This window comes from Phytophthora sojae (genome assembly GCF_000149755.1).
Source record: "Phytophthora sojae unplaced genomic scaffold PHYSOscaffold_7, whole genome shotgun sequence".
Lineage (NCBI taxonomy): Eukaryota > Oomycota > Peronosporomycetes > Peronosporales > Peronosporaceae > Phytophthora > Phytophthora sojae.
Window position 1 is genome coordinate 3294731 of NW_009258121.1, and position 22729 is coordinate 3317459.

Genomic DNA, 22729 nt, shown 5'->3' on the forward strand with positions numbered 1-22729 from the left:
GTAGGATTGATCTAATCGGTAGTTTGGCGCTATATCGGAAATTTCACAATAGACCTGGGAAAATGCTCAATGACTTCGCAACCACCCAGCACGCTGTACTTGTCGGTCAAACTGGACACTTCCGGCCTTACTTGGCGCCGGTCTCGACATCACCGGCAGTGGCGCCGAGTCCACTTGTGTACTTAAGTAGCCTGGTTAACTAACAAACGACATGCATGCATACAGTGGAGCTTGAAGAAGCAGTCGACAGTTGCCTGGTTAATTCAGCTCAATGAAGCCCAGCCTGCACGGCGTGCGTCTGCTGCTAGCCTGCCGCGAGCTTCGATGCGAAGAAGCGTGACCGCAAGCGTTGCGGTCCTCATCCGCAGCATGTTCCGCATCCGTCGCGACATCGAAGGAGTAGGTGCAGGAGGGGTGATAATGACGCGACAGTGTTTAGCATCTTAAATAAGTGAGTCTAAGTAGTCTACCCGAAGAGATTAAGCGACTTTGTGTGTGCTATGCACTCGATTAGAACCGAGTATAGTCGTAAAATACTGAGTGACTTCGGAAATATCAAATCTCCGTTGTTTTGTTGCTTTCCCCACCATTTCACTTTGCAACGAGACAAATCACTGAGTGGGCACAAATACAACAACGAATTTCGCAATAGATCACCTACTCGGTTTGAGTTCTACGGTACTGTAAACCGGTGGAACTTCTAATACCCGTCCCACCCGGGCCACTGCAGAGAAACATTGGACGTTTTCTAGTGAGTAATGGTTCCGTCGGTATGCAGCTGTCATGGTATCATCAAGGACTGCTAGCAGATCGTACTCATCCTAGCTTGAACGCGAAGGCTATCAAGTTGAACACGGCAATTAGTAGCGGATAGAGTTCGTCAGCTGTGATCTACTTTCGGCTTTGTGAGTTGACGTTCAAGTGCAAGTTGAGGATGCCATCCTGCATGTTAACATTGCATGTTTGTACGAAGAGTTACTGAGTGAGTTGTGTAGGCTAGCTAGAAGAAAACTAGTTAGGGAAACACGTCTAATTCAATCAGATCTCAATTTACCTGTTCAAGAACAACTAGTGCTGACTGCAACGTCGACGGCATCTTGCCCGAGTGCTTCAGCTACTACTACCCTCTGCTCAAGTGCTACCATACCCATAGCGTGACGACGCTATTGTGACAGCAGCGCGGAACGGACGTGCGTTGTAAGTAGTAGATACAAAATCTGGCGATGCACCAACGACAAACGACACCAAATTATGTAGACCCAGTACTTCTTACCGCCGTCGAACGAGCACAGGGGCTTACGACATTTTTTCCTATTATGCTGAGCAGCAACTTGCGTACCAGCGGCGGTGCTAAACTATTGCAATCAACACTCACCATTTACTCACCGCGATTAAACCCGAGTGGAGCTTTGGGCTCTTGGATAGACTCAGCAGGCGAGGGGTTCGCGAGCGAACGTATGTGTCATCAACTTGAAATTTCAAGTTGTGAACCTCAGGTGAACCTCAGCAGTAACTCGATAGTATTATTGGGGGCGTGGATGAGTTACTGGTTACTATAGTGATAGTACAATCAGAAAGTGCCAAGTTACTGGTTACTATAGTAGAAGTATTAGTACTATAGTACTATATTCTACTGGCCTCGCGAATTACTACCAAGCCCTGGTTGCAACATTTCATCCAGTTGACAAATGAAACAATTGGCGGGAACCCGAGTTCTCGCGATTTGGTCGGTATCATTTGCNNNANCTCGGGTTNCCGCAAATGATACCGACCAAATCGCGAATTGTTTATTTAATTTTTGGCCTCCATATTGGTACCCTCGGGGCAAGTTAAACCCTCATATCTAAGTGCTGTCGATGAAGGACTACCCTCAAAATATGCCACAGGTACTGAATAGACCCAAATAACATACCTTTCCATGTCCAAGTTTATCTTTCATGAGCAGGAGGATAGCGATGAGACCGGGAAGCACTGTACCGCTGCACCAGGCAAGCGACTGGATTTTCGTGGAGAGACACAGGACGAGGGCGAAGGTAAATTAACCTTCCGTTCCCCTACTGAGCTTCAGCTGCGTTCTATGTAGGTCATAGACCAACACTTCAATGCATTTGCTCATACATGTGTACCGGTAGTTTTGGGGGATCCGGGGTCCCGATGGGTACCCGGGTTCCCGCCAATTGTTCCAAATAGAGGAAATCAATCGGTCATGGTACAGTTTATTGCGGTGGTTATGTAGTTTCGGTCGCTGGAGGTTCTAGGCAGCTCTGCCTGCATCCACCATGGACCAGTGCGTATGTCTACGCGAAGTTAGCTTCCGTAGCTGCAAGCTCAGTAGATGAGCCTGCAATAAAATAGGGGTTGGAAGAGCCAAAGCAACCAGGAGAGTCGACGCTCCCGGTCGCGCATCGTCTTCCGTCTAATGCTGCGTCGTCACAGCGGGTTCCGCGATGCGGCGCGCCGCCTCGACCGCCGCGGAGCTGTAGCAACACGGCTGAGGCGCCTGCGCCACGGGCAAGGCCATCTGCTCGTCGCAATGGATAAGCTGTTGCTTGACAAGCGTGGGGCCCGTGGCGTGGGCTCCCTCTCTCAGGATCACGAGGCCGCGGGGCAAGTCCATGGACTGGTCGATCCTCTGCATCGCGTCGAACACCATCGAGAGCTTCACCCAGTGGGGCGGGTACTTGAACCTGGCCACGTCCATGAGCAGCACCATGTCCCTCTCGGCGTGGTAGCCGCCAATGGGCGAGAAGTGTCCGTCTCCCGTCTGTCCGAGCACCTTGCGGCTATAGTTCAACACGACGATCTCCGAGCTGGTGGCGCAGCTGTGCTTGACAATGTCCCTGAACTGCTCGAGCGTGAAGTCGCTCGTGGCCCTGTAGTCCTCCGTGTGCACGCCGTTGCAGCGCGCGAGGCAGATGAACTCGGACATGCTGATGCCCTTCTCCTTGGCCACGCTGAGCGACGTGCAGCAGTCAAAGAGCTCCTCGCTGAACCACCTCCAGGGGCCCTTCCAGAGGCGGCCCGGGTCGATTTGCAGCGCGTTGAGGCACATGGCCAGCGTGGCCAGGCCGCAGTACGCGGGCTCGGCCTGCGTGATGAACTGCTCGGCCAGCGGGAAGTAGATCTGCATGTAGTTGGTGTTCGTGTTGCTGTTGATGGCCTCGGTGAAGAGCTTGCGGCCCTCGGGGCTCGAGAACGCGATGCAGTCCTGCGGCAGGTGGCGGCGGTGGAAGCTGCTCTGCACGCCGGCGGCCGTGGACTTATGCACCATGGCGTGCATCTTGTCGTACTCCTTCTGCTGGTTGTCCTGCGCCTGCTCCATGCGCCTCCGCTCCGCGAGCATCAGCGCCTCCTTCTCCTGCCGCTCCTTCTCGCGCTTGGTCTTGCAGCCGCACTCCATGTCCATGGGCAGCTGGCACTCCTCGTCCCCCTGCTGGCCCGAACTGGCACCTGACGCTGCTGCCGAGTTAACCGCCGACTGTCTCTTGGCTATTTGGATACTGCGGAACGGCTTGTGCAGAGGCGGAATGAGTCCCGAACTTGGTGTGTACTTGGTGTGCTCGACCCGCGGGTCGAAGCGGGCTGATTGCGGGATCGATTGCGTCGCGGGTGGGCCGCGGCTGAACAGGTGGGTGTGGACCGAACCCAGCAGACCCGTGGGCGACGGAATAGACGACGTCACTCGGACGCGGACGGCGGTGCTGTGGCGGTGGTGCGGCGCGCGCGCTTGGGCCTTGGCAGCGGCGGCGCTGGGCAGCTGCTTGTCCTCGCGCAGGAAGAGCTTCCAATGGGTCGTGGGCGCGAAGCGCGTGGGCAGCTCTCGGGTGCGGGGCCACATCAATTACGGTGCTCGGTTAAAAATACTTGAAAGGCGGCGCGTTTCTCGACGAGATTCGACGACGAGTGCTGTACCGCGCGTAGTTGGTGCCTTGCAGCTGAGACGGAGGAGCGGGGTGGCGCTCGGGGCACAAATAGCCGAATGCGTTGAGGGCTTCCCTTGGGCGGAATCGAATTGGGGTTGCTCTTGGGCAACTGACTCAATGGCTGTTGCACCACGCACTTGAGCAGAGTCGTCAAACGGGGGAAAATTCCAGAAAACGGCCGACTTCCAGTCTAGTCAAAGGATACAAAGGGCAAGTGAGAGGGGGAGTTCCAGGACCCCTGGAATCTGGAGATCCGTCCTCGACCAGATGGTGGGCTGCACGGGCCAATCGCAGACCGGCAGGCACGCGCCTTCCGACCGCATTGGGCGGAGGCGGCGGGGTGCAGTGCCGCCTAACGACGCCAAACGTGAGCCCTTGGCGTGCTGCCTTTGGTCAGAGAGCAGCCAGCGAGATCCTGATCGCCGTCGCCGTCGGCGATACATGTTCGCCCCGAAGCTCGTCATCCTAGTGTGGTGTGGCACACACAAAGGCAACTTCAACTTGCTTGGCCAAACGTTCGACCTTGGCCACTTTCGCTTTTGCCCTTCGAGGCACCAGGGCGGCCGACGCTCGAGTTTACGTGCGTGAGGCAAGACGCTGACCTTGGCGGCCGTGCCGCTGGAATTTAAGCGCGAAACGACCAAGCAGGGAAGTAACTGCAAGCGCGTGGCTGCACCCACTGGGCGCAGGCGACGGCAAAGGCAGATACCGCCTTTGCGTTGAGCTGTTGTGAACGCTGGCTAATGTTACTCGCTCTACGCTAGAAAACTCAGTTTCTTGTTTATTTCTTTCGTCAGCGGAGTTGCTGCGCGAGCGCTGACTTAGGCAGCGGGGCTTTGGCGATCCGCCATCCTATCGCCAGCGCATTTGTCAGACGATTCACAGGCGAACTTGTGGTCATAGTGCCAGTAACAGTGATGGCGAGCTCCGCCAACAGAACGGAGGCCGGCAGCATTGATGCTTGCTCGAGTGTATACGACGTCTAACGACCTGTGCGTGTAATGCAGCTATGCCTAATACAGTGTGGATCTCGATCTAGCCACCAAGTCAGTGATCAAATGGATAAGCAGGGTTGAGACAGGATCGTCAACATCTTTCCAGCACGTCGCGAAGCTGGTAACACGAATACAGCGGCTGTGAGTGATGCTACTGGCCCGATCGCGTAACTTTGATACTAGTATCGAGCCCGTTAACCTACATACATTTGAGTAAGCAATTAGACGGAGAAGACAATGGGCAGCAACTACCCACGCCTTTTGAAGCTTACCCGAGAGGTATAATAGTAAACCACTAACTGAATGACATTTTTTAAATGATTAAATGAGCCATGAGAAGTAAGGGGATGAAGTTTCCTCTTTTTTGGCTGTCTTCCACGTCAATTGGAGGCCTACTTGTTGCCAGTACCAAGCCTAGACTGTCTTTTCCAACCTTCATAGTCGAATTCCACTTCGCCACGCAGCAGAATCAGCACGTTGTCATTGTGTCGAGTGAGAGCAATATTCACATACCGCGCAGACCACACAAATATGGTCACTATCCGACTCAAGAAGAACGGAACGACCCGAAACTGAGCTTGACGACCAATGAGGTCCAACTCCAAGAACACTCGGTCCTGCAGGTCCCAGTAGCCCACGACCAAAACATCGACCAGCAGCACCACTTCAACCAGAAAGAAGAGGATGATCCCAGCCACAGGCATCCAGAACTTGAACTGCAGTCGCCGCTTCATACTTGGCGTCAACGCATCGACCGTCAAAATCGTGAAAACTAAGAGCAAAAGGCTGGCCACGCCACAAGAAGGAGCCCATTCCCAGCTGAAGACATCCGCGATGCAAAATCCCGTGGCAAGGGTTTGAGTCGCGAGGAATATGAAGTGGAAGGACAAGACGATGCGTTTCAGTAGCTGGCATTGACAACAGCAAGCGAATATCCCACTGAAGAGAAGGCTTGATACCAGTCCAACCACTGCGATCACCCCCCAAGTACCATTAATTCTAGACAGGAAGAGGGAAAGCACTGCAAAAAGCGCTCCTATTGCTCCAGATGAATAAATGGCTGCGATTTTCCAGGTGGCCAGTGGTCGAAGCGTCCCAATTCGAGGCCAAAGAGTTCTCCGAGGGTCGAAGCGGATCGATTCCGTAGTAAGACGCATTTGTAGCGGCGGCAGTTTGGGGCGTTGATTTAGTGCAGCTACCAAAGTCGCAGTGTCAACGTGGCTCCCACTACGCCCTAATTGCTTTTGCTGACGCGACGCAACACGAGACGTCGACGGCTCTGCAGCGCCCAGAGCGATCTTGCAGCGGTACCCTAAAGCCTGCATCGGTGTCCCAGGCTCATTGAGCTCGCGTTTGGCGTGCGCGAATCTGCGATAGAGATTCCGCGCCAACATCATCGTCAGCGTCCCCACTACGTTGACAAGAATGTCTTTGGTTGACAGGGTCTGGCCGCGGGCTGTGGTCGCTGCGTAATGGTTCACCCCGTCAACGAACTCCAAAGACAACCACGTTAGCAGCAGCATGTAATATACCAGCTCCAACACTACGATGATCATGATGAACTTTGTGTTGCGTAGATAGGTTTCCTGCAGTAAAGCGTTGATAAAATTCCCCCAGCAAACCACCACGAGCGTAGCGCGAATATCCCCCAAGACAATGCTGAACACGACGGCCCAGATCGTGCTGGTAGTATACAGAAACCAAAAGTCAAAGGTGTGAAAGATGATCTTCACGTACTCGGTCCTGAAGCCCGCGGTGAAGACGATCATGCCGGGAAGGTGGGCGATCGCTGCAATGGGTGCAAGTATTCGTCCAAGATTTGCGGGTAACGCGAAGGTGGCAAACCGCAAGATGATTCCACAAATGACCGCCTGCTCCGTGACTCGAGTGAACTTCAGTGCGACTCGGTTGAACGTCTTGACGGCGCTGGGGCCGAGCAGCACGGTTTTCACCATAACTAGAGGGTCAAAAGAGGGCAAGTCATCGTACCAAGCAACGATTCTAAACGATTGATCATGGTGATGAGGGTGATTGCTGGCATCGACGGGGTCGAGTGGCTCGATCATGACACAACACAAGTCGTTTGGGTGACCTGGTCTATCTATAATGCTGCCTCCCCTCGTGGATATCTCCGTCTGCGTAGCTAAATGCAGCCTGCTGTCGGTGGGTTTACAAGCTTCAACTAACTTATACCTCGATTTTGAAGCTTGCGTTTTTTGTAGCCGCTTGTAAAATGTATCCCTCCGCGAGAAACGAGTCCGAGCTGCCTTTTCCAGCCTTCATAGTCGAATTCGATCTCTCCTCGCAGCAAAATGAGTGCGTTGGCGTTCTGGCGAGTGAGAATCACATACAAATAGCGGCCTGACCACACGAAAATGGCCACCACTCGACTTAAGAAGAACGGCACCACGTGAAATTGGGCCTGCCGCCCGAAAACTGAGAAGTTCAGGAATACCCGGTCCTGTACGCCCAACTTGTTCAATATAAAGACGCCCAGAAGTAGGAGGGTGTAAACTATCCAAAGCATCCAAAGCAGGCGACTGACATCCAGAATCTGAAGCGTAATCGACGCTTCATGGTCGGTATAGTATGCCCCAAAAGCAAAGTGGAGGTCATACCACAAATCGGAACCCACTGCCAGTTGAAAATATCCATGACACTGATTCGCGTGGCGATAATTTGAAAGGAGAGGAACCAATATTGGAAGGACATAACGAGACGCGTGAGCAATTGGCGTTGGCAACAGCACGCATACACTCCAGTGGAGAGGGAGCTCATCACCAGTCCCAAAACTGCAACCACCTCCATTCCACCGGTATTCCCTGGGATAAAGAGTGACAGCACCGCAAATACGCCGCCAAGTCCTCCACAAGCATGCAAACCTATAATCCTCCACGATGACAGTGGTGATAGGGAACCGATAGCAGGCCACACAGTCTCTCGAGGATCAAATCGGACTGACTCGGTCGCGAGATACATTTCAAGTGGCGGGTATGCATTGCGTTGGTTCAGATTTGGGGGTAAAATACCGCTTAGGGGCACATCTGACCGACTTAGTGCGATCTTGCATCTGTACCCGAGCACTTGGATGGCGGTTCCAGGTCTACGATTGAGACTTCGGCATCGGCGATACAAATTCCGCAGAAACAGCATCGCCATGGCTCCAATGACGTTTGCGAGTACGTCTTTGGTCGATATCTTGTGCCCACTGGCCGTGAACAAATTGCAATGATGGACGTCGTCCACCAGCTCCAGTGATAGGTACGGCAGCAGTGCCACGAAGAACAGCCACTCCCCCAAAGCCGCACCGACGATGAAGTACGACTTGCGCAGGTATGTTTCTTGGAGAAGCCAGCACGTGAAATTCACCCAGCAAGACAGCACGACTATCATGCGGAGGTCGTTCAATACAATACAAAACGTGACGGCCCACAGAGTGTTAGCAGCTTGTAAGAAGCGGAAGTCGAATGTACTCGCGAGGATCTTCATGTACTCGGTGCGCATGTGGGCCAAAGTAATAATCATACCGGGATCTGAACGATAGCGGATAGAATTCGACCTGTGGGCGCCGGCATCATGAATGTTGCGAACCGTAAGCCTAGACCGGTGAAAATGCACGGCCCCAGGAAGGGGGAAAATATAACGGAAAATGTACAGCCCATGTTTTCGGATTGGAGGGGGTGAAATGGCCCGCAAATCTATCGTGATGCAGAGACCAAATCGGCATCAGTGGCGTTTGAGAAGCATGAACAACCCGCAAACGTAGCCCCGAAGCAAGGCTTAGGTCTACAGTTCCCTGCCTAGCGCTGGGCCGGCCTTCTAAAGGTTTTAAGGACAGGTAGAGCCACATTTAGCAACTCGATTACCGGGATTTGCAATAGATTTGGGTGCCATGACACCCGTCCTGAAAACCGAAACATGTGATTTCAGCATGTTTTACATGTTTGGAGATCTTACTTGGTTTTAGTATGTCTTTATCCCTAACCCTATTCCGAAACATGGGCTATAGGGCCAGCCAAAATATAACTAGAAACCGGTTGAAGGTTCTGAGCAGGCCTCCCGATTATGGCATTATTAGGTAGTAGTGCAACAAGCACTATGATAAATAATGCAGGGACTGTTTTATCAAAGAACAATACATAATTGCTACGTCTCAATACCACCGAATCAATAATGCATTCAATAATTTCTACGCAAATAGTAACTAAACCCTCCAAATTTTACATGCTTATATTATGTAGAAAATGATAATATGAAGTATTGATTGAATATAATGGTTTCAAGTCGAGTTCAAGATCGACTGAACCTGTGATCATACCGAAAAGACGAATACTTTTTAAGAGTATATTGGTTTTATGTTGCTTGTATTGTGCCTTTCTGCCAAAACGCCCTCCGATTTGAGGTCCTACGTAGGACTCTTGCTCCTACGTAAGACCTCATAAAAGTTAGTACCAAGGCCAGTAAAACCGTGCATAAACAATAACTGAATGTAAAGTGAGCGATTTGCTTGCGAAGGGAGGCCAACAAATTGTGCACAGTATGTAGCACATGTACCCGTACGTAGCTCCACGCTGGCATGGTGACCTAGCTGCGGTGCTGCCTGAGTCTCCGCCTGTGGCCAAACTATGCATTTGCCACAGATGCTGTCAGGCACACTGACGTGATCTAGTCCTACGAAGGGCTCGTTAGTCCTACGAAGGCCCGAATGGCCAGCTTAACATGGCCATTCGGTCCTTATTTCCAAAAAGGTACCCTTTAGATGAAGACGGAGCTCCTACGTAGGACTTCCGTAATCCGATGCAGGGCCAGCAGCAAATCCTAGGTTTAACCCTACCCTCTCCTTCTTAAGACCACCTTTTTGAGGTCAGATTGGCCAAAGTTTCTGAAAGGCACAATATTGCTACATCAATAAAGCGCTATTACGAGTCATACACCGAAATAATTGCAGCTCACATCGGTACCGTTGAAATAAATAATTCCATGAGAAAAATGTCAATTAATTTTTCTACTAATTGATTTTTCGAGAGGCCTGGTCTTAGACTGAGTAAGATCGTCTTGAGCATGGGGAGGGGGTCAAACGTAGGTAGATCATTCCCCCACGCGACGATCTTGTACTGCACATCGCGAACAGGAAGAGGCTTCGTCTCAGTCGCGCACGCGAATGGGTGGATCATGGGGATAAAGAGGAGAGAGCGATATGCTCACCAACAAGCGCTATCAATGAAGTGTCCAAACGTGGACAGAACGCAATAAGAACTACACTAAACCAATTGACCCCGTTTGGGGCTGCAAAAACTACCACGTCTATTGTTTGTATGGACAGGTTCTACTCTGGGATCGTCGAGTTCAACGGTGATATCGCGCACTTGGCTCTTCTCCGGGTCTCACGGGCGATGTTGGCTTGCAGTCGCCACTTCTGGTAGTCGAACTCGACGTTCCCCCTCAATATGATGAGAGTGTTCTCATGAACGCGCGTGACCAAGATGTAGAACAGTCGGCCGTACCAAATGAAAATGGTGACGACTCGACTCCAGAGGAACGTCACGACTCGTAATTGGGCTCTGCGTCCGAGGAACTCCAGGTCCCAGAACACGCGGTCGCGGATGTTGGAGAAGTCGAGGATCATCATGTCGAGCAGCATCAGCAGCTGGATGACAATGAAGAGAACGATGCAGCACGTGGGCGTCCAGCTCTTGACGTGCAGCCGGCACCTCATCGCTGGAGTCAACGAGTCGATCGTCAACGTCCATTGTGCCCAGAGGTAGCTGGCTGCCACGCCACAGGTGGGCGCCCATCGCCAAGAGAAAATGTCCGCGAGACACAAGTGCGCAGCGATGAGCTGGAGAACGAGAAACAGATAGTCGAAGGACACCCCCACCCTTTTGAACAGCACGCGTTGGCAGCAGCAAATGCTCACTGCAACGAATATCGCGGTTGTTGCAAGACACAGCGTCCCCATAGCGTCGGCACCCCTAGACGGTGGGATGAAGATCGAGGGCACCGTCAGCACAAACCCGGTTACTGCACAAATGTGAAGTGTCCAGGCTTGCCACCCGGTTAGAGGTTGCAGTGAGCCCACTCGTCGCCAAAGTGTATCTCTTGGGTCATATCGCCTGGAATCTTTGACGAGATGTATCTGCAATGGGGGCAGCACCAAGCTCGATAAATGCCTGCTGTCCATTACATCGGTCGTGGACCTTTTGGTCTTTTTCCGATCAAGCATCGACTTGGAAGAGAAAAACAGCATGGGGCCCAGTGGATGAGGTACAACACTATTGTTTGCCGACACCCCTGGCCCGATTGGGTTTAACGCGATGAAGCACCGATACCCGAGTGACTGAACTGCTGTGCCCTTCATCTTCTTCTGTCGCTTCATTAGCCGTAGCCGTCGGTACATCGTACGAATCATCAGAGTCACCATGGTTCCAATGACATTGACCAACACATCTTTGGTCGACAGACTGTGGCCGCCGGCTACGATCAAGTCGGTATGGTACACGTCGTCCATTATATTGAGCGAGATGCTGCCCATGAGCAATACGAGCAGAGACGCCTCGACAAACGCCGACATGGCGATATTCCTCGAATCTCGAAAGTACGTTTCCTGCAGGAATGAACACCCGAAGGCCACCCAAACGGCCACTACCAGCATCACTCGGACGTCTCGCAACACGATGCTGAACACAATCATGAACATGGTGTTGGCCGCGAACGGGAACCAAAAGTCAAAGGCCGACAGGATTAGTTTCACGAATTCGACTCGGATGCCGGCGCCGAATACGATACACGGCGGAATGTGTAGAATGGCAGCCAGTGGGGCTAATAGTCGCCCCAGTGGTGCCGGGGCTGAGCACACGACAACGCGCAGGATGAGGCCGCAGCCGTAAATGGGCATCGTGAGCCACCCGGTCTTGCGCAGGAAATACTCGAACCGCTTGAGATGTGGCGGCCTTAACAGGACCGACCGCAGCGTCGGTACTGGGTCGAATGCCGGCAGCTCCGTGCAGAGGACGGTCTCGTAGCTAAGGGCCAGCGGAGGCGGAGGCTCGCCGGTCGCGAACGGCCGGATCATGTGTGAGAAGCACCGTCAGAGTCGAGTCCGCCGTGACCTGGCCGGCATGTTGGCACGGCACTGATGGCCAACTATTTTTACTACCGAAGCACGAGGAAACGACCACCATGCTAAGAATTGTCGGCATTTGATGGCGAGGTGACCAGCACGTGAGCGACAAGTAGGTGATGCCGTGGCAACGAGAAGTTGCTCAGCATCCTAGCTTTCTCGTTGCACCCGCGATCTCCCGCCGGGTGTTTCTGCCGCGAGTGCCGGCGAGCGTTAGTTGCAGGAGCTCGCAGCAGCACCACGATGCGGTGCCCGATGTGCCGGCAGCTGGTTGCGGCACTTAACAGAGCTTTCAAGCTCAGCTTTGCAGCGATCTCACGAAGAAGCTGAAGGCTGGCCCGTGCTTGATGGCGGCGCCTTGACCTTGGCGGCCAAGGGCCAAGTTGGCCGCGCTCTGCAAGGCGTGGGTGGCATCGTGGAGGACAGGCCAGGGACAGGCTCCGTTTCTTCCGACCCCTGTGACTGCACGCTTCCGGCGACCGTCGTCCTGCCGGCGAAGCCAGGTTTCGAGGCCTCGCGACGACGACCGACACGGAGGCTTGTTGCTGCGTGAGAATCCATCAGCGCCAGCGCCACGGCCATCAATGGCGGCGTCCTCGGCCGAGTCTGTAGAGGTCGGCAGCCGACGGCCGAGCTGAAAGGAGGTGGACACCCGCAGTCAACCTCGACGATACACCATGCTACCGCAGGGGGCCGCTTCGCTGCCGATGACAGATCCTGCGAAGGTATCCACCTCGCCCCATCACGGCCTTGCGCTTCTCGCGCTTGCACTGCAACGCGTTGCACTGCAAGTCCCATCGCGTTCGATTGCTGAGGAGATGCGCGCGCTCGGCGTCGTTCGTTCGGCCGGCGAAAGTTTCGGCTGGAGTGAATGCGGCGACCGAGCCGATCGGAGTCCAATGTGGCAAGCAGCAGCAGCAGCAAGGTAAAGATGGCAGCGTTGTGCCGCTGCAAGTGCAAGTGCGAGCCGCGGCCTTCCTCGCGGCTATCGCCATCTTCCGTGAGTCGGCCGCATCCCACGCCTTCGGCCGCGGCCGATTTGCAATCGCCGTCAATGCACGAATCCAATTGTTGCACCGGCCCGCGGTGCAATGCCTTCAACGCGTGTCCTCATGAGTGATACAGACGCTTCAAGCTTTTGCGTGCGTGCGCTGGCCCGGCTGGGCCGCGGGGTCAGCAGATCGCGATGAACGCCATCTCGCTTGCTGCTTCTACGCACACTGGTTGCGCCCTCCGAGCGCCATGTGTCGACATCCTTATGAATTTTTCTTGTCGGATAAGGAGCTCGTCGGCTGGCCTGGTGGTCGACCGCGTCCGCCGTCGGTGGCGGCCCAGCTCAACAGCAACGCGGGGCTTGCTTTGCCTGCCTGCCGGCTACCAAAGGAATGACGAGGCTGTGCGTCGGAAAACGAAATGATGGAATAGAAAACATCGGCATTACCATGACACCGTGGACATGTATTGGCATGGGAGTTAATATGTTCATGAACGCGCCACGACTTCTGCTGAACAACCCTCTCTCCTTAACTTAAAAGTGTCTGTGCGTGGCGAGTTCCGCTCTCTCCGTCCCTCTCTCTCTTCACTTAACGAGCTTGCCGTTGTGTAGGTCGCAGAAGGCGCCCCGCCGGATCGTGTTGAAGCACATGTGCGCTTGACACTTGCGGCCGCCGCCGTGCGAGAAGCACTTGCCGTTGCCCCGGTCCTTCTTGTCGCAGCCTTCGACGCTGCAGGACCGCACGCCGCCGTGCAGGTAGCAGAAGCCGTTGCGCTGCGTGCCCTTCTCGCACCCTTCGTGCATACACCGCTTGCCGCCGCCGTGGGCGCGACAGAAGCCGCCGCCCTGCGAGGACTTGCTGCAGCCGGTGAAGCTGCAGCGCGCGCCGCCGCCGTGGCCCTTGCAGAGCCCGTTGGACTGCGCGCGCTTATCGCAGCCTTCCATGCGGCAGGGCTTGCCCTTGATCCAGCGGCCGTCCTTGTTGAGGAAGGTGCCGGGCTTCCGCAGGCACGGGCCGTTCATGGCCGGCCGGCCGGTGGCGCCGATCAGCGGAATGGTGTGCGGCCGCTGCTGCATGAGCGCGGTGAACGACGTCGGCTGCGGGACCTGAACATGCTGGATGCGCTGCGGCATCGAGAAGGCCATGGGGCTGAGCACGGGGATGGTCACGTTGAGGTTGCCGGCATGCCGGGCGCTGCCGGCGGCGGCGGCCTGCTCCGTGTTGAGGCTGCACATGATGGCGTCGATGAGGTCTTGGTCCCCGAACACCGAACTGAGCGACGTGCCGGCCTGCGTCCGGGGCGTCGGGTTCGAGGTCGGGTTGGGCCGGAACTCGAAGGGCTCGAGCTCGCCGCGGAAGGAAGAAGTGGTGGGCTCCTGCTTAATGCCGAAGACGCCGGCGGTCGGTGCCGGCTTGGCCGGCATGTCGGCACCGGCAGGCTGCTGGAGGTCGGGGCAGGACGACATGGAGGCTGTGGAGGACGAGGACGTCGAGCGGTTGTACACGGGCGGGAACATGGCGGAGTCAACGGGCGAGTCAGGGGAGATCAGGCGCGGGTCGAACATGCTGTGGGGCTGCGGGGCTGCTGGGGTACGAATGCTCTCGAAAGAGCAAAGCGTGGGTATCTGTCGTGCTGAGCGCTCGATGGATTTGGAAATGACAGCGGGGGGGCACTGACCGACACGGCCGGCAAGCTGTGGGCTGACTGTGAAGAAACGAGCCCCGTGTTGTAAACGAGGCTGTGGCAAGATGGTGGAACGCTACGCTTATGTGCGGGCACAACTTGACCAGCCGGTGAAGGTGTGTCCTGTGAATTCGGCAAAATGCCAAGTGGCGCCCCCACCAGGGGGCAATGGGCATCTGCCGCGACGCCATGCGAGCGCGGCAGTACCCACGACTGGATGCCGCTGATCCGTTGAGTGCCGGCACTGGCGCCAAAGGCTGCAGTGTGCACGTTGTTCTTCTTGCCTGGGCTTGATGTTTTTTTGGCCTAAGGTTGTTGTATGATTGCGAGAACAACAGATCCAATATCCCAGAAAAAGATCTTGAAAATTGTATGGAAAATGTTGCGGGTTTTTCAAAACGATGTGCAGCGCGGCATTCGTCACCGTGAGGTCGAGCGCGATCTCGCGGCATTTGCCCTTGATGTGAAGTGTGAACGGCAGGGAAAGGAGCGGTCAGTGCATGGGCTGTCCACTCGCCCTTATCTACTGTGGCAGGTTAGCACCTTCGTGGCCGCGCGGCGGATAAGAGTAAGGTAGCCTGGATCTTCCAATGACAAGACCCTGGCTAGCTATGCTTTGTGGAAGACCGTAGCTGACCAAGGGCTTTACTTGTGGCGTCCAAAGTGGTGAACCCCAGTCGAACGCTGAAACTTGGCTCAGGCTTCGCCTAGATATATTCTTGTGTTGAATTGAAACAGCATGACGTGCATACGAACACTCGTTGACGGTCACAGCTTGGAGTTGCATTGTGGAATTACTCACGCTTGTTTGCATTTTCACATGTTTCAACACGAGAAAGGCAACTTTGTGTACAGTGCCCGCTAAAAGCTTAGGCTTCACCAGGTACTGTAACCTTCGCCTGGGCCCACCCGATGAAGTCCTCACTTCGATGCCTTGCTGAGTGCATGGTCTGCAGTGGCAAGACCTCAAACGGGGCTGGAAAACGCTACGCTAAAGTGGCCGCAACAGTCCAGTGAAAAAGTCAACATGCATATAAGAAATGATATGTTTTCGGACAAGTGCATTGCGTCACTGCCATCGCTGAGCTGGCTGCAACAAACGAGCCTGGCGAGCAAAGTTTGGCGCCGCGAAGTCGCGGGCAAGGTCAATGTCGCCCATCAAAACGCTAAGAACGGCAGCGCGCTGGGCCGGGCCGGCCCTTGACCAGCGCACGCACCCGCTGTCATTCAAGTTGAACACCTCAGGATCCCCTGCAGGGATGTGGAGATTCGAGCGCGCGTGAAATGAGTGTTGGGGGATCGACAAGCTCAACAAAGTCTTAGGAGAATATCCACCCCGGGGCGGCGCCTGGTTGCCAAGTCCGGACTTCATTTCCAACGTGGCATTTTTCACTGGACTTTCGGCAGCGTAGCGCGAAGGATCCGCCGAGATGATAACTCTCGCTCGCTCTCCCGCAGATTGTTTAGTGCCAAGGACAGCCAGAGATCCCACGGCAAATTCTTGAACCCGCCGATATAAGATGTTTGGCGGTTACCAGTACCAGCCAGCCAGCCATGCCACCGAGACTCGCGCACCGGCAGAAGCCTGTACAGTGTAGCTGTAGCTGCTGCATCGAGGCTGCCTGTGCGGCGTTGGTTGTTCGACCTCTTGCGTCGGACCAACCCACCGTGCCAGTCGGCAGGCGAAGAGCAAGGTACATAGTGCTGCTCATGCTTTGGGTGTCCTACACTTTTGCGACTAGGATCATCATCTTGTACGCGCCATCGCGATCCATCCACGGGATCAACTAGCAACGGTGCACCCCTAGTTGGCAACTCAACTCAACTACAGTAGTTGCACAAGTTGCTAACAGCGACTTGCTCCGGGTGGGCCCCTACCATCGAGAACCAACTTCGACTTCGCGATGAAGCCAGGCAGCTCGGCTCGATCATTGCTATCGTAGTGAGCAGCACCCACGATATTCTTCGCCACGACGCCGGTGGCCGAAAGTGTCGCCAAGAGTCTTCGCTCCGATACCGCGGCCGGTGCTGCCCAGCATCAAGCTCGAAGAGAAAAGGGTCTGGTAAACATCGGCTGGCGATTCGCCGGTGGCGATTGTCTGAGCAGTTCAGTAAACGCGCGCGGCATCTGTCGTCGCTCCAGCCGATCGACAGCAAGCGAAGCCATGATCATCGTCGAGGTGATCAGCCCCGTCCTACAAGTTGCACGCTGCAACTACGACCCCGCGCTGCTTCCGGGGCTGGCATCCCTCCTGAATAGGCGCACGCCGCTCGCGCGCTGCTGCAACCGACGCGGGCGTGGCGGGGGCCTCCAGCTTCGACTGCGAGCTTCACTCTGGCGAGCTGATCCCTTCACCACCGATTCACCAAACTTTGGTCCAGACGAGCATTCCTTTCGCCATGTGCTCCGCCTAGCAGCTGGGCCCGCGGTATTCTGGGTCCAACTTGCCACTGGCCGACACGCGCTTCTCGCCACTCTCCACTCCTTCTTCCTCGCCGCCGGCCACTTCGCTTCGCGGACGCGCAGCCAAGCAGCGCAGCATTAGCATCAGCTAGCTACCCGATACATTCGAAGAGCCCGAAAGGCAGGCAACGCCGGCACCAGTCTCTCCCGCTTCGTGTGCAAAAAATCAGGTGAGCTTGGTTCGAGGTTTCTCATAGCCGAAAGGCCGCATACAAACCGCTAATGCTCGCCCGTAGTGTAGCCAAGCTCGATAATTTGGCGGGCAACTTCAACAGGAAACCGCCAGGTCCATCCTACAGCACCAAGAAGACGCCTGCCTGCCTGCCTGCAGGGCACAGACCGGCGGCCATGGACGAGGTGGCATTTGTAGAATCGCTATTCGCGCCCGAGATGCGGTCGGCCGTCGCCGCCCCCTCCAGCCTGTTCCCGTCGCCGAGCGCGGCCCCGGCGTCGCTGCAGTCCTGCGGCAGAGTCAAGGCGCTGCTGGTGGAGCGCTGCGGCAACGGCAACGTTCCGACACCGCCCGGCAGCAGCTCCGGCATGGCCGTGCCGGCACCGCCCAACTCGCTGCTGGGCGGCGGCATCGCGCTCTCGCAGCAGCTCACGCTGCAGCCGCCGGTGGCCGACGACGCGCCGCTGTTCGTGCGCCTGAACGAGGACGACATGTTCACGCAGATGCTGAGCGACCAGGACTTTCCGGACTTCCCGCACAGCGGCAGCGGCAAGAAGACACCGGCGGCCAAGCCGCCGTCCAGCAGCAACTCGCTGCTGCTGGAGCCGCTGGACCTGCCGCGAACCAGCGCCGCGCCCGAGCCCACGACGCTCAAGGACGCCTTCTACAGCGTGGCCGAGGCGCCGCCCGTCCACTACCAGCAGTTCCGACCGGCCCATCGAGGCGGCATCTGCTCGGCCGCCAACATCAACGTCAACGTCAACTTCGGCCTGGACGCCAGTATGATGCCGGTGTTCCCCGTGGCCAACGGCGTCTACTTCGGCGGGGGCTTCGCGGGCTATCCGCCGCTGTCGCCGGCCACGCACGGATGGATTCAAGACCAGGGTCAAGAGGCCTCCACGCCCGGGGGCAACAACTTCCAGCGAGTCCACACGATGAAGCACATGGCGGCCATGGCCGGCCTGGGGGTGGCCATGTCTTCGACGTCGCCCATGATGGCGCAGCACCAACCCAGTCCGGGGGCAGTAGACATGTTCAGCCCGCAGCATCCAGTGAGTCCGGGCATGTGGCTCTCCTCGTTGAGGAACGCGCAGCCGGAGACGCAGGAGGACCGCAAACCCGTGGGCCTCGACGCCATCAAGACGTCGGTGGAGCGGCCACCGTTCTCGTTGACCATCTCGCCGCCGGCCTCGCTGACCAACAAGGCGCTCAAGGAGCTCATCGTGTCGGCCGACTTCGCCACGCCGCCCTTGATGTCGCGGCCGAAGCGGCCGAGGGCCATGAAGGCCGAGCCTGGACTAGGCGAGCCCAGGGCCAAGGCGGCCCGAACCACGTCGGCCTCGCCCGTAAGCCAGGAGAACCGCAGCGGCAACGTCGCACCCAAAGTCAGGACTACCAAGGGCAAGAAGTGCATCGAGGCTGGCTGCACGCGGCGCGCCCAGTCCAACAGTCGCTGCAAGGCCCACGGTGGCGGTGCTAGATGTCAGTACTCCGGGCCCGGTGGCTGCAATCGGAGCTCTCAAGGTGGAGGCTTCTGTCGCGCACATGGCGGCGGGAAGCGCTGCGAGTTCCCGGGCTGCACGCGCGGCCAGCAGCGCAAAGGCCGCTGCTACGTGCACGGCGGCATTCGCAAGTGCCAGTACGGCGCGTGCGAGAAGAAGGACCGCGGCAACGGCTTCTGCATCTCGCACGGAGGCGGCAAGCGCTGCGAGTACCCGGACTGCTCGAGAGCGGTACGACGCGGCCTGCTGTGCCAGATCCACGAGGCGCAGGAGAAGGAGGCTGGAGATGGCGTAGCTTTGTAGGTGTGAGGACAGGATCCGTGTTGACAGTAGTAAGAAGAAGACAAAGAATGTGTACAATGATACTTAGCAGCTTATATTCCACCTCTAGTCGTGTTGCTGTATTCGCTGTTCGAGGGCAGGAGGCAAGGTCGGAACGACGTGGTGGAAAGGCTGGCTCGGGCGGTGCAACACTCGGATTCACCAGTCTCGCGTCTCGGTGTATCGACCTCAACTCAACTCATTAGTCGCGCGACTGACGCCAGGGAGATGCTGGGCTACATGTAGCAGCCTTCTCACGACACGATCTTGTCAACCTGGTCAACGTCTTCGACACCCTGACTGACGGTGCTGCAAGCACGAAATCTCGATCGCAAGCCATACGGACACCGACGCAGGCTCTAGGACGTCGATACAAGATTGCTCTGGGCTGTTGAGTTCTAGTGTCGCGTCTCGTCAGCAAACACAATAACGCAGTGGGCAGTCCCTTGGTTGCTGCATTGAACCAACGTACTTGCAATCTAGTCTGATCACTGCACGATATTACACGCAAGATCAAGCGAAGTCTTTGCCCGGTACACTTTGGCGTTGAATGGTCCTGAGAGGGTCACTATAGGCTTCTCTTTTCCACCTTTCCAAGTCGAATTCCACATTGCCACGAAGCAAAATCAGTGCGTTGTCGTTGTGCCTCGTAGCTGTGACGAACACAAAGCGGCCCGACCACACGACGATCGTAATAATTCGACTCAGCATGAACGGTGCCACGTAAAACTTTGCTCGTTGACCGAGTAGTGTAAAGTCCAATAGCACTCGATCCTGCAGATTCCAGTTGCCCAGCACCAGGACGTCCAGCAGCAGCGCAGATTCTACCAGCCAGAAGAGGATAATACCCCCTACCACTGTCGAGTACTGGAAGCGAAGTCGCCTCTTCATAACAGGCATCAAGGCGTCGACAGTCAGAACGGAGTAAGCCAACAGCAGACTCGAGACGACGCCGCAGGTTGGAATCCACCGACGGCTGAAGATGTCGATGACGCAAAAGGCTGTGGCAATCATTTGAGTCGTGAGGAACAGGAAGTGGAAGGAAGTCACGACGCGCTTGAGCAGTTGGCGCTGGCAACTACACGCAAAGACGCCAGTGCATACTATGCTGGCGACAACGCTTAAGACGGCACTTACGTCTGCCCCGAACGTATTTTCCGGAACAAACATCGAAAACGCTGCACAACTCCCCCCAACCATCCCAGAGCCGTACAAAAAGACAAGTTTCCACGATGCAATTGCTGCCAGACTCCCAATGCGAGGCCAAACAGTGTCGCAACTGTCGTACGCGTACGGTTCCGATGCGAGATGCATTTGCATGGGGAGATGCCTTCCTGAGTTCACAACTGGCGGTGTTGCTGAGGACCTCATACTTCCTGTAGGTCTGTCTTGATGGCTCGTGAGGTGCGGTACGATGCTGTCAACCAGCGGGCCGGACATCAGTGCGATCTTGCACCTGTATCCGAGCGCTTGCATGGCCGCTTCGGGCTGGTTTTTGCGGTACTTGACATTCTGGTACCGTCGATAAAGATTGCGAAGCGTGAACATCGCCATATTACCGATCACATTCGCTAATACGTCCTGTGTGGATAGTTCTCGTCCTCTAGCAGTGAGTAAAGTGTAGTGGTGAAGGTCATCAACGAGTTCGAGTGACAGCGTTGGCAGCAACATGACGTAAAATACCCATTCGCACAGAGCTACCCCAACGATGAGGTACGAAGTTCGCAAATATGTTTCTTGGAGCAGCCAACACATAAAGTTTAGCCAACAAACCAGCACAACCAAGACGCGCAGGTCGTTCATCTCAAGACTCAACACGACGGCCCACAGAGTGTTGGATCCTTGCAAGAAGCAAAAGTCGAAAGTTCGCACGATGATCTTGACGTACTCAATTCGCATATCAGCCAGGGCTACAACGATCCCGGGAATGTGAAGAAGAGCTGAAATTGGTGCGAGAACACGCGCTTCGTGCACCGGTAGTGCAAATGTTGCGAACCTTCAAACGAGAGCGAAAAAGACAAATGGCCCGAGCAGCGGGCTGAATTTACTCACGATTTGGTCGAACTTTTGGACAGAGCTCGCACTCAGAAGTACAGTCTTGATCTTGGGAACGGGATCAAAAGCTGGCAGGTCATTATCCCACGCCACAACCTTGTAGTACACGCGCCCACAGTATGAAGATCTGCTTTCCAAAGGGTGAATCATGCTCGGGGCACGTAGCGTTTGAAAGTCAACCAACATGCTATTTATTCATACGAACTCCTGCAACGGCCGCTGATGCTCGAGTGTGGACGCAAGACAATCCACCCGGTACAGAATAAACACGTCCGGAATTGGTGGACTTGTATCGAGTGCTTCGCTCATACTATTTTCATTCTCTCTAGATGCCGGTAAAAATGGAAGTACAAGTTTATGTTAGCTACCACTCTACATGCACTCCATGTAGTATGCTCAATGGTTGCAGGTTTCAAGTTTGAACTACCTTCATTCGCCACACGGCAGAACAAGTACATCGCCATTTTGTCGAGCCAGGGCCATGTTCACACCGCGCAGACCGCACAGAGATCGACTCAAGAAAAACCGAAATTGAGATTGATGCCCGATAATGTTCAACTCCAAGAACACTCGGCCCTAGAGCAACATAACATCAATGTGGGACATCCAAAACTTGGGCAACGGTATCCTCCGTCAAACCGGACTCTGGTTAGGGTTCCCAACCAATTGAGCAACGTATCTTAGTTTTTTAGAGAAGAAGAAGTGTTCGATTACCGATTCATGGCTTCTCGATTTATGACTAGGATGCTACTTATTCGACAAAAGTTCGGAACACCACACCAGTGCGGGATGTTTTAGCATCCCGTAACAAGTGTAGTTGTGCATGCCGAAGCTTGAAACTGTTGTCATGTCTGCTGATGAAGTCGCCAAATTGTTTGGAGTACCGAAGCCGTTGTAAACGAGAATTGAACTTGGTTTGATCTTCGGAGTTTGACAGTCTTAGTAGGCGTCGATAGTTGGAGCTGAATTGCTGTAAATGGTTGATATCGCTGTTTCAAGGGGTTCCGGTCCGATCACCCTTCCTCCAAACAAAGTTTGTTCCTCTCAGTCCATTGGCGATGAAGTGCTGCGCATCTCACTATATTCCATAGGTAAAGCACTGCCTCTCTGCGATGGGACCATGCTGACCGAATTTCCTGCTTGTGCGGGAGTGCCATGGAAGTCCAGCTGATGCCTCCTACGTAAAAGCCACTGCAGTCCTTCCAGAGGGCTTTCCAGATTTCGTTTGAGTGGTGGCACTCGAGGAAAAGGTTGTAGTGTTGCGCAGTTTCAATTGCTGTGCAGCCGTAGTAAGGGCACTGCTGAACATTTGGTGTCTGGTGCGCTAGAAACCAGAATCGAGACCTTACAGGCAACAGTCGATGTGGAATCCTCATTTGACGTCATCCTGCACAGGGAGGAGCAATTTCCGCTGATTCTTGCAAAATTGGACATCAGAGACACGTGTACCTTGTTAGCCACGACAGACAGGATGCTCGTCACGTTCTTGAGATTTGGG

General features: G+C 55.2%; 8 protein-coding genes across 8 annotated transcripts; 1 reads left to right on the plus strand and 7 right to left on the minus strand.

The window, feature by feature from the left end:
• Positions 1 to 2416: 2416 nt before the first annotated feature.
• PHYSODRAFT_563256 (hypothetical protein) lies at positions 2417 to 3838 on the minus strand (the record flags this gene model as incomplete). Its single annotated transcript, XM_009534538.1, has 1 exon — positions 2417 to 3838. One exon carries the CDS (start codon positions 3836 to 3838, stop codon positions 2417 to 2419), a length of 1422 nt encoding a protein of 473 aa, XP_009532833.1.
• Positions 3839 to 5310: 1472 nt separating this feature from the next.
• On the minus strand, positions 5311 to 8446 carry PHYSODRAFT_516701 (hypothetical protein; the record flags this gene model as incomplete). Its single annotated transcript, XM_009534539.1, has 2 exons — positions 5311 to 6152; positions 8026 to 8446. Coding segments are annotated over 2 exons (1263 nt in total), but the record flags the coding sequence as incomplete, so codon positions are not given.
• A 1798-nt stretch (positions 8447 to 10244) lies between these two features.
• PHYSODRAFT_517149 (hypothetical protein) lies at positions 10245 to 11990 on the minus strand (the record flags this gene model as incomplete). The annotated part of the gene is made up of 2 exons (XM_009534540.1): positions 10245 to 10757; positions 10812 to 11990. The coding sequence occupies 2 exons, from the start codon at positions 11988 to 11990 to the stop codon at positions 10245 to 10247; spliced, it is 1692 nt and encodes a 563-aa protein (XP_009532835.1).
• A 363-nt stretch (positions 11991 to 12353) lies between these two features.
• Positions 12354 to 12836, minus strand: PHYSODRAFT_304121 (hypothetical protein; the record flags this gene model as incomplete). Its single annotated transcript, XM_009534541.1, has 1 exon — positions 12354 to 12836. One exon carries the CDS (start codon positions 12834 to 12836, stop codon positions 12354 to 12356), a length of 483 nt encoding a protein of 160 aa, XP_009532836.1.
• Positions 12837 to 13617: 781 nt separating this feature from the next.
• PHYSODRAFT_515435 (hypothetical protein) lies at positions 13618 to 14634 on the minus strand (the record flags this gene model as incomplete). Its single annotated transcript, XM_009534542.1, has 1 exon — positions 13618 to 14634. A coding segment is annotated over one exon (1017 nt), but the record flags the coding sequence as incomplete, so codon positions are not given.
• A 2895-nt stretch (positions 14635 to 17529) lies between these two features.
• Positions 17530 to 19158, plus strand: PHYSODRAFT_563260 (hypothetical protein; the record flags this gene model as incomplete). Its single annotated transcript, XM_009534543.1, has 1 exon — positions 17530 to 19158. One exon carries the CDS (start codon positions 17530 to 17532, stop codon positions 19156 to 19158), a length of 1629 nt encoding a protein of 542 aa, XP_009532838.1.
• Positions 19159 to 19689: 531 nt separating this feature from the next.
• Positions 19690 to 21099, minus strand: PHYSODRAFT_516299 (hypothetical protein; the record flags this gene model as incomplete). The annotated part of the gene is made up of 2 exons (XM_009534544.1): positions 19690 to 20506; positions 20633 to 21099. Coding segments are annotated over 2 exons (1284 nt in total), but the record flags the coding sequence as incomplete, so codon positions are not given.
• Positions 21100 to 22262: 1163 nt separating this feature from the next.
• PHYSODRAFT_415189 (hypothetical protein) lies at positions 22263 to 22586 on the minus strand (the record flags this gene model as incomplete). Its single annotated transcript, XM_009534545.1, has 1 exon — positions 22263 to 22586. A coding segment is annotated over one exon (324 nt), but the record flags the coding sequence as incomplete, so codon positions are not given.
• Between the last annotated feature and the right edge of the window lie 143 nt (positions 22587 to 22729).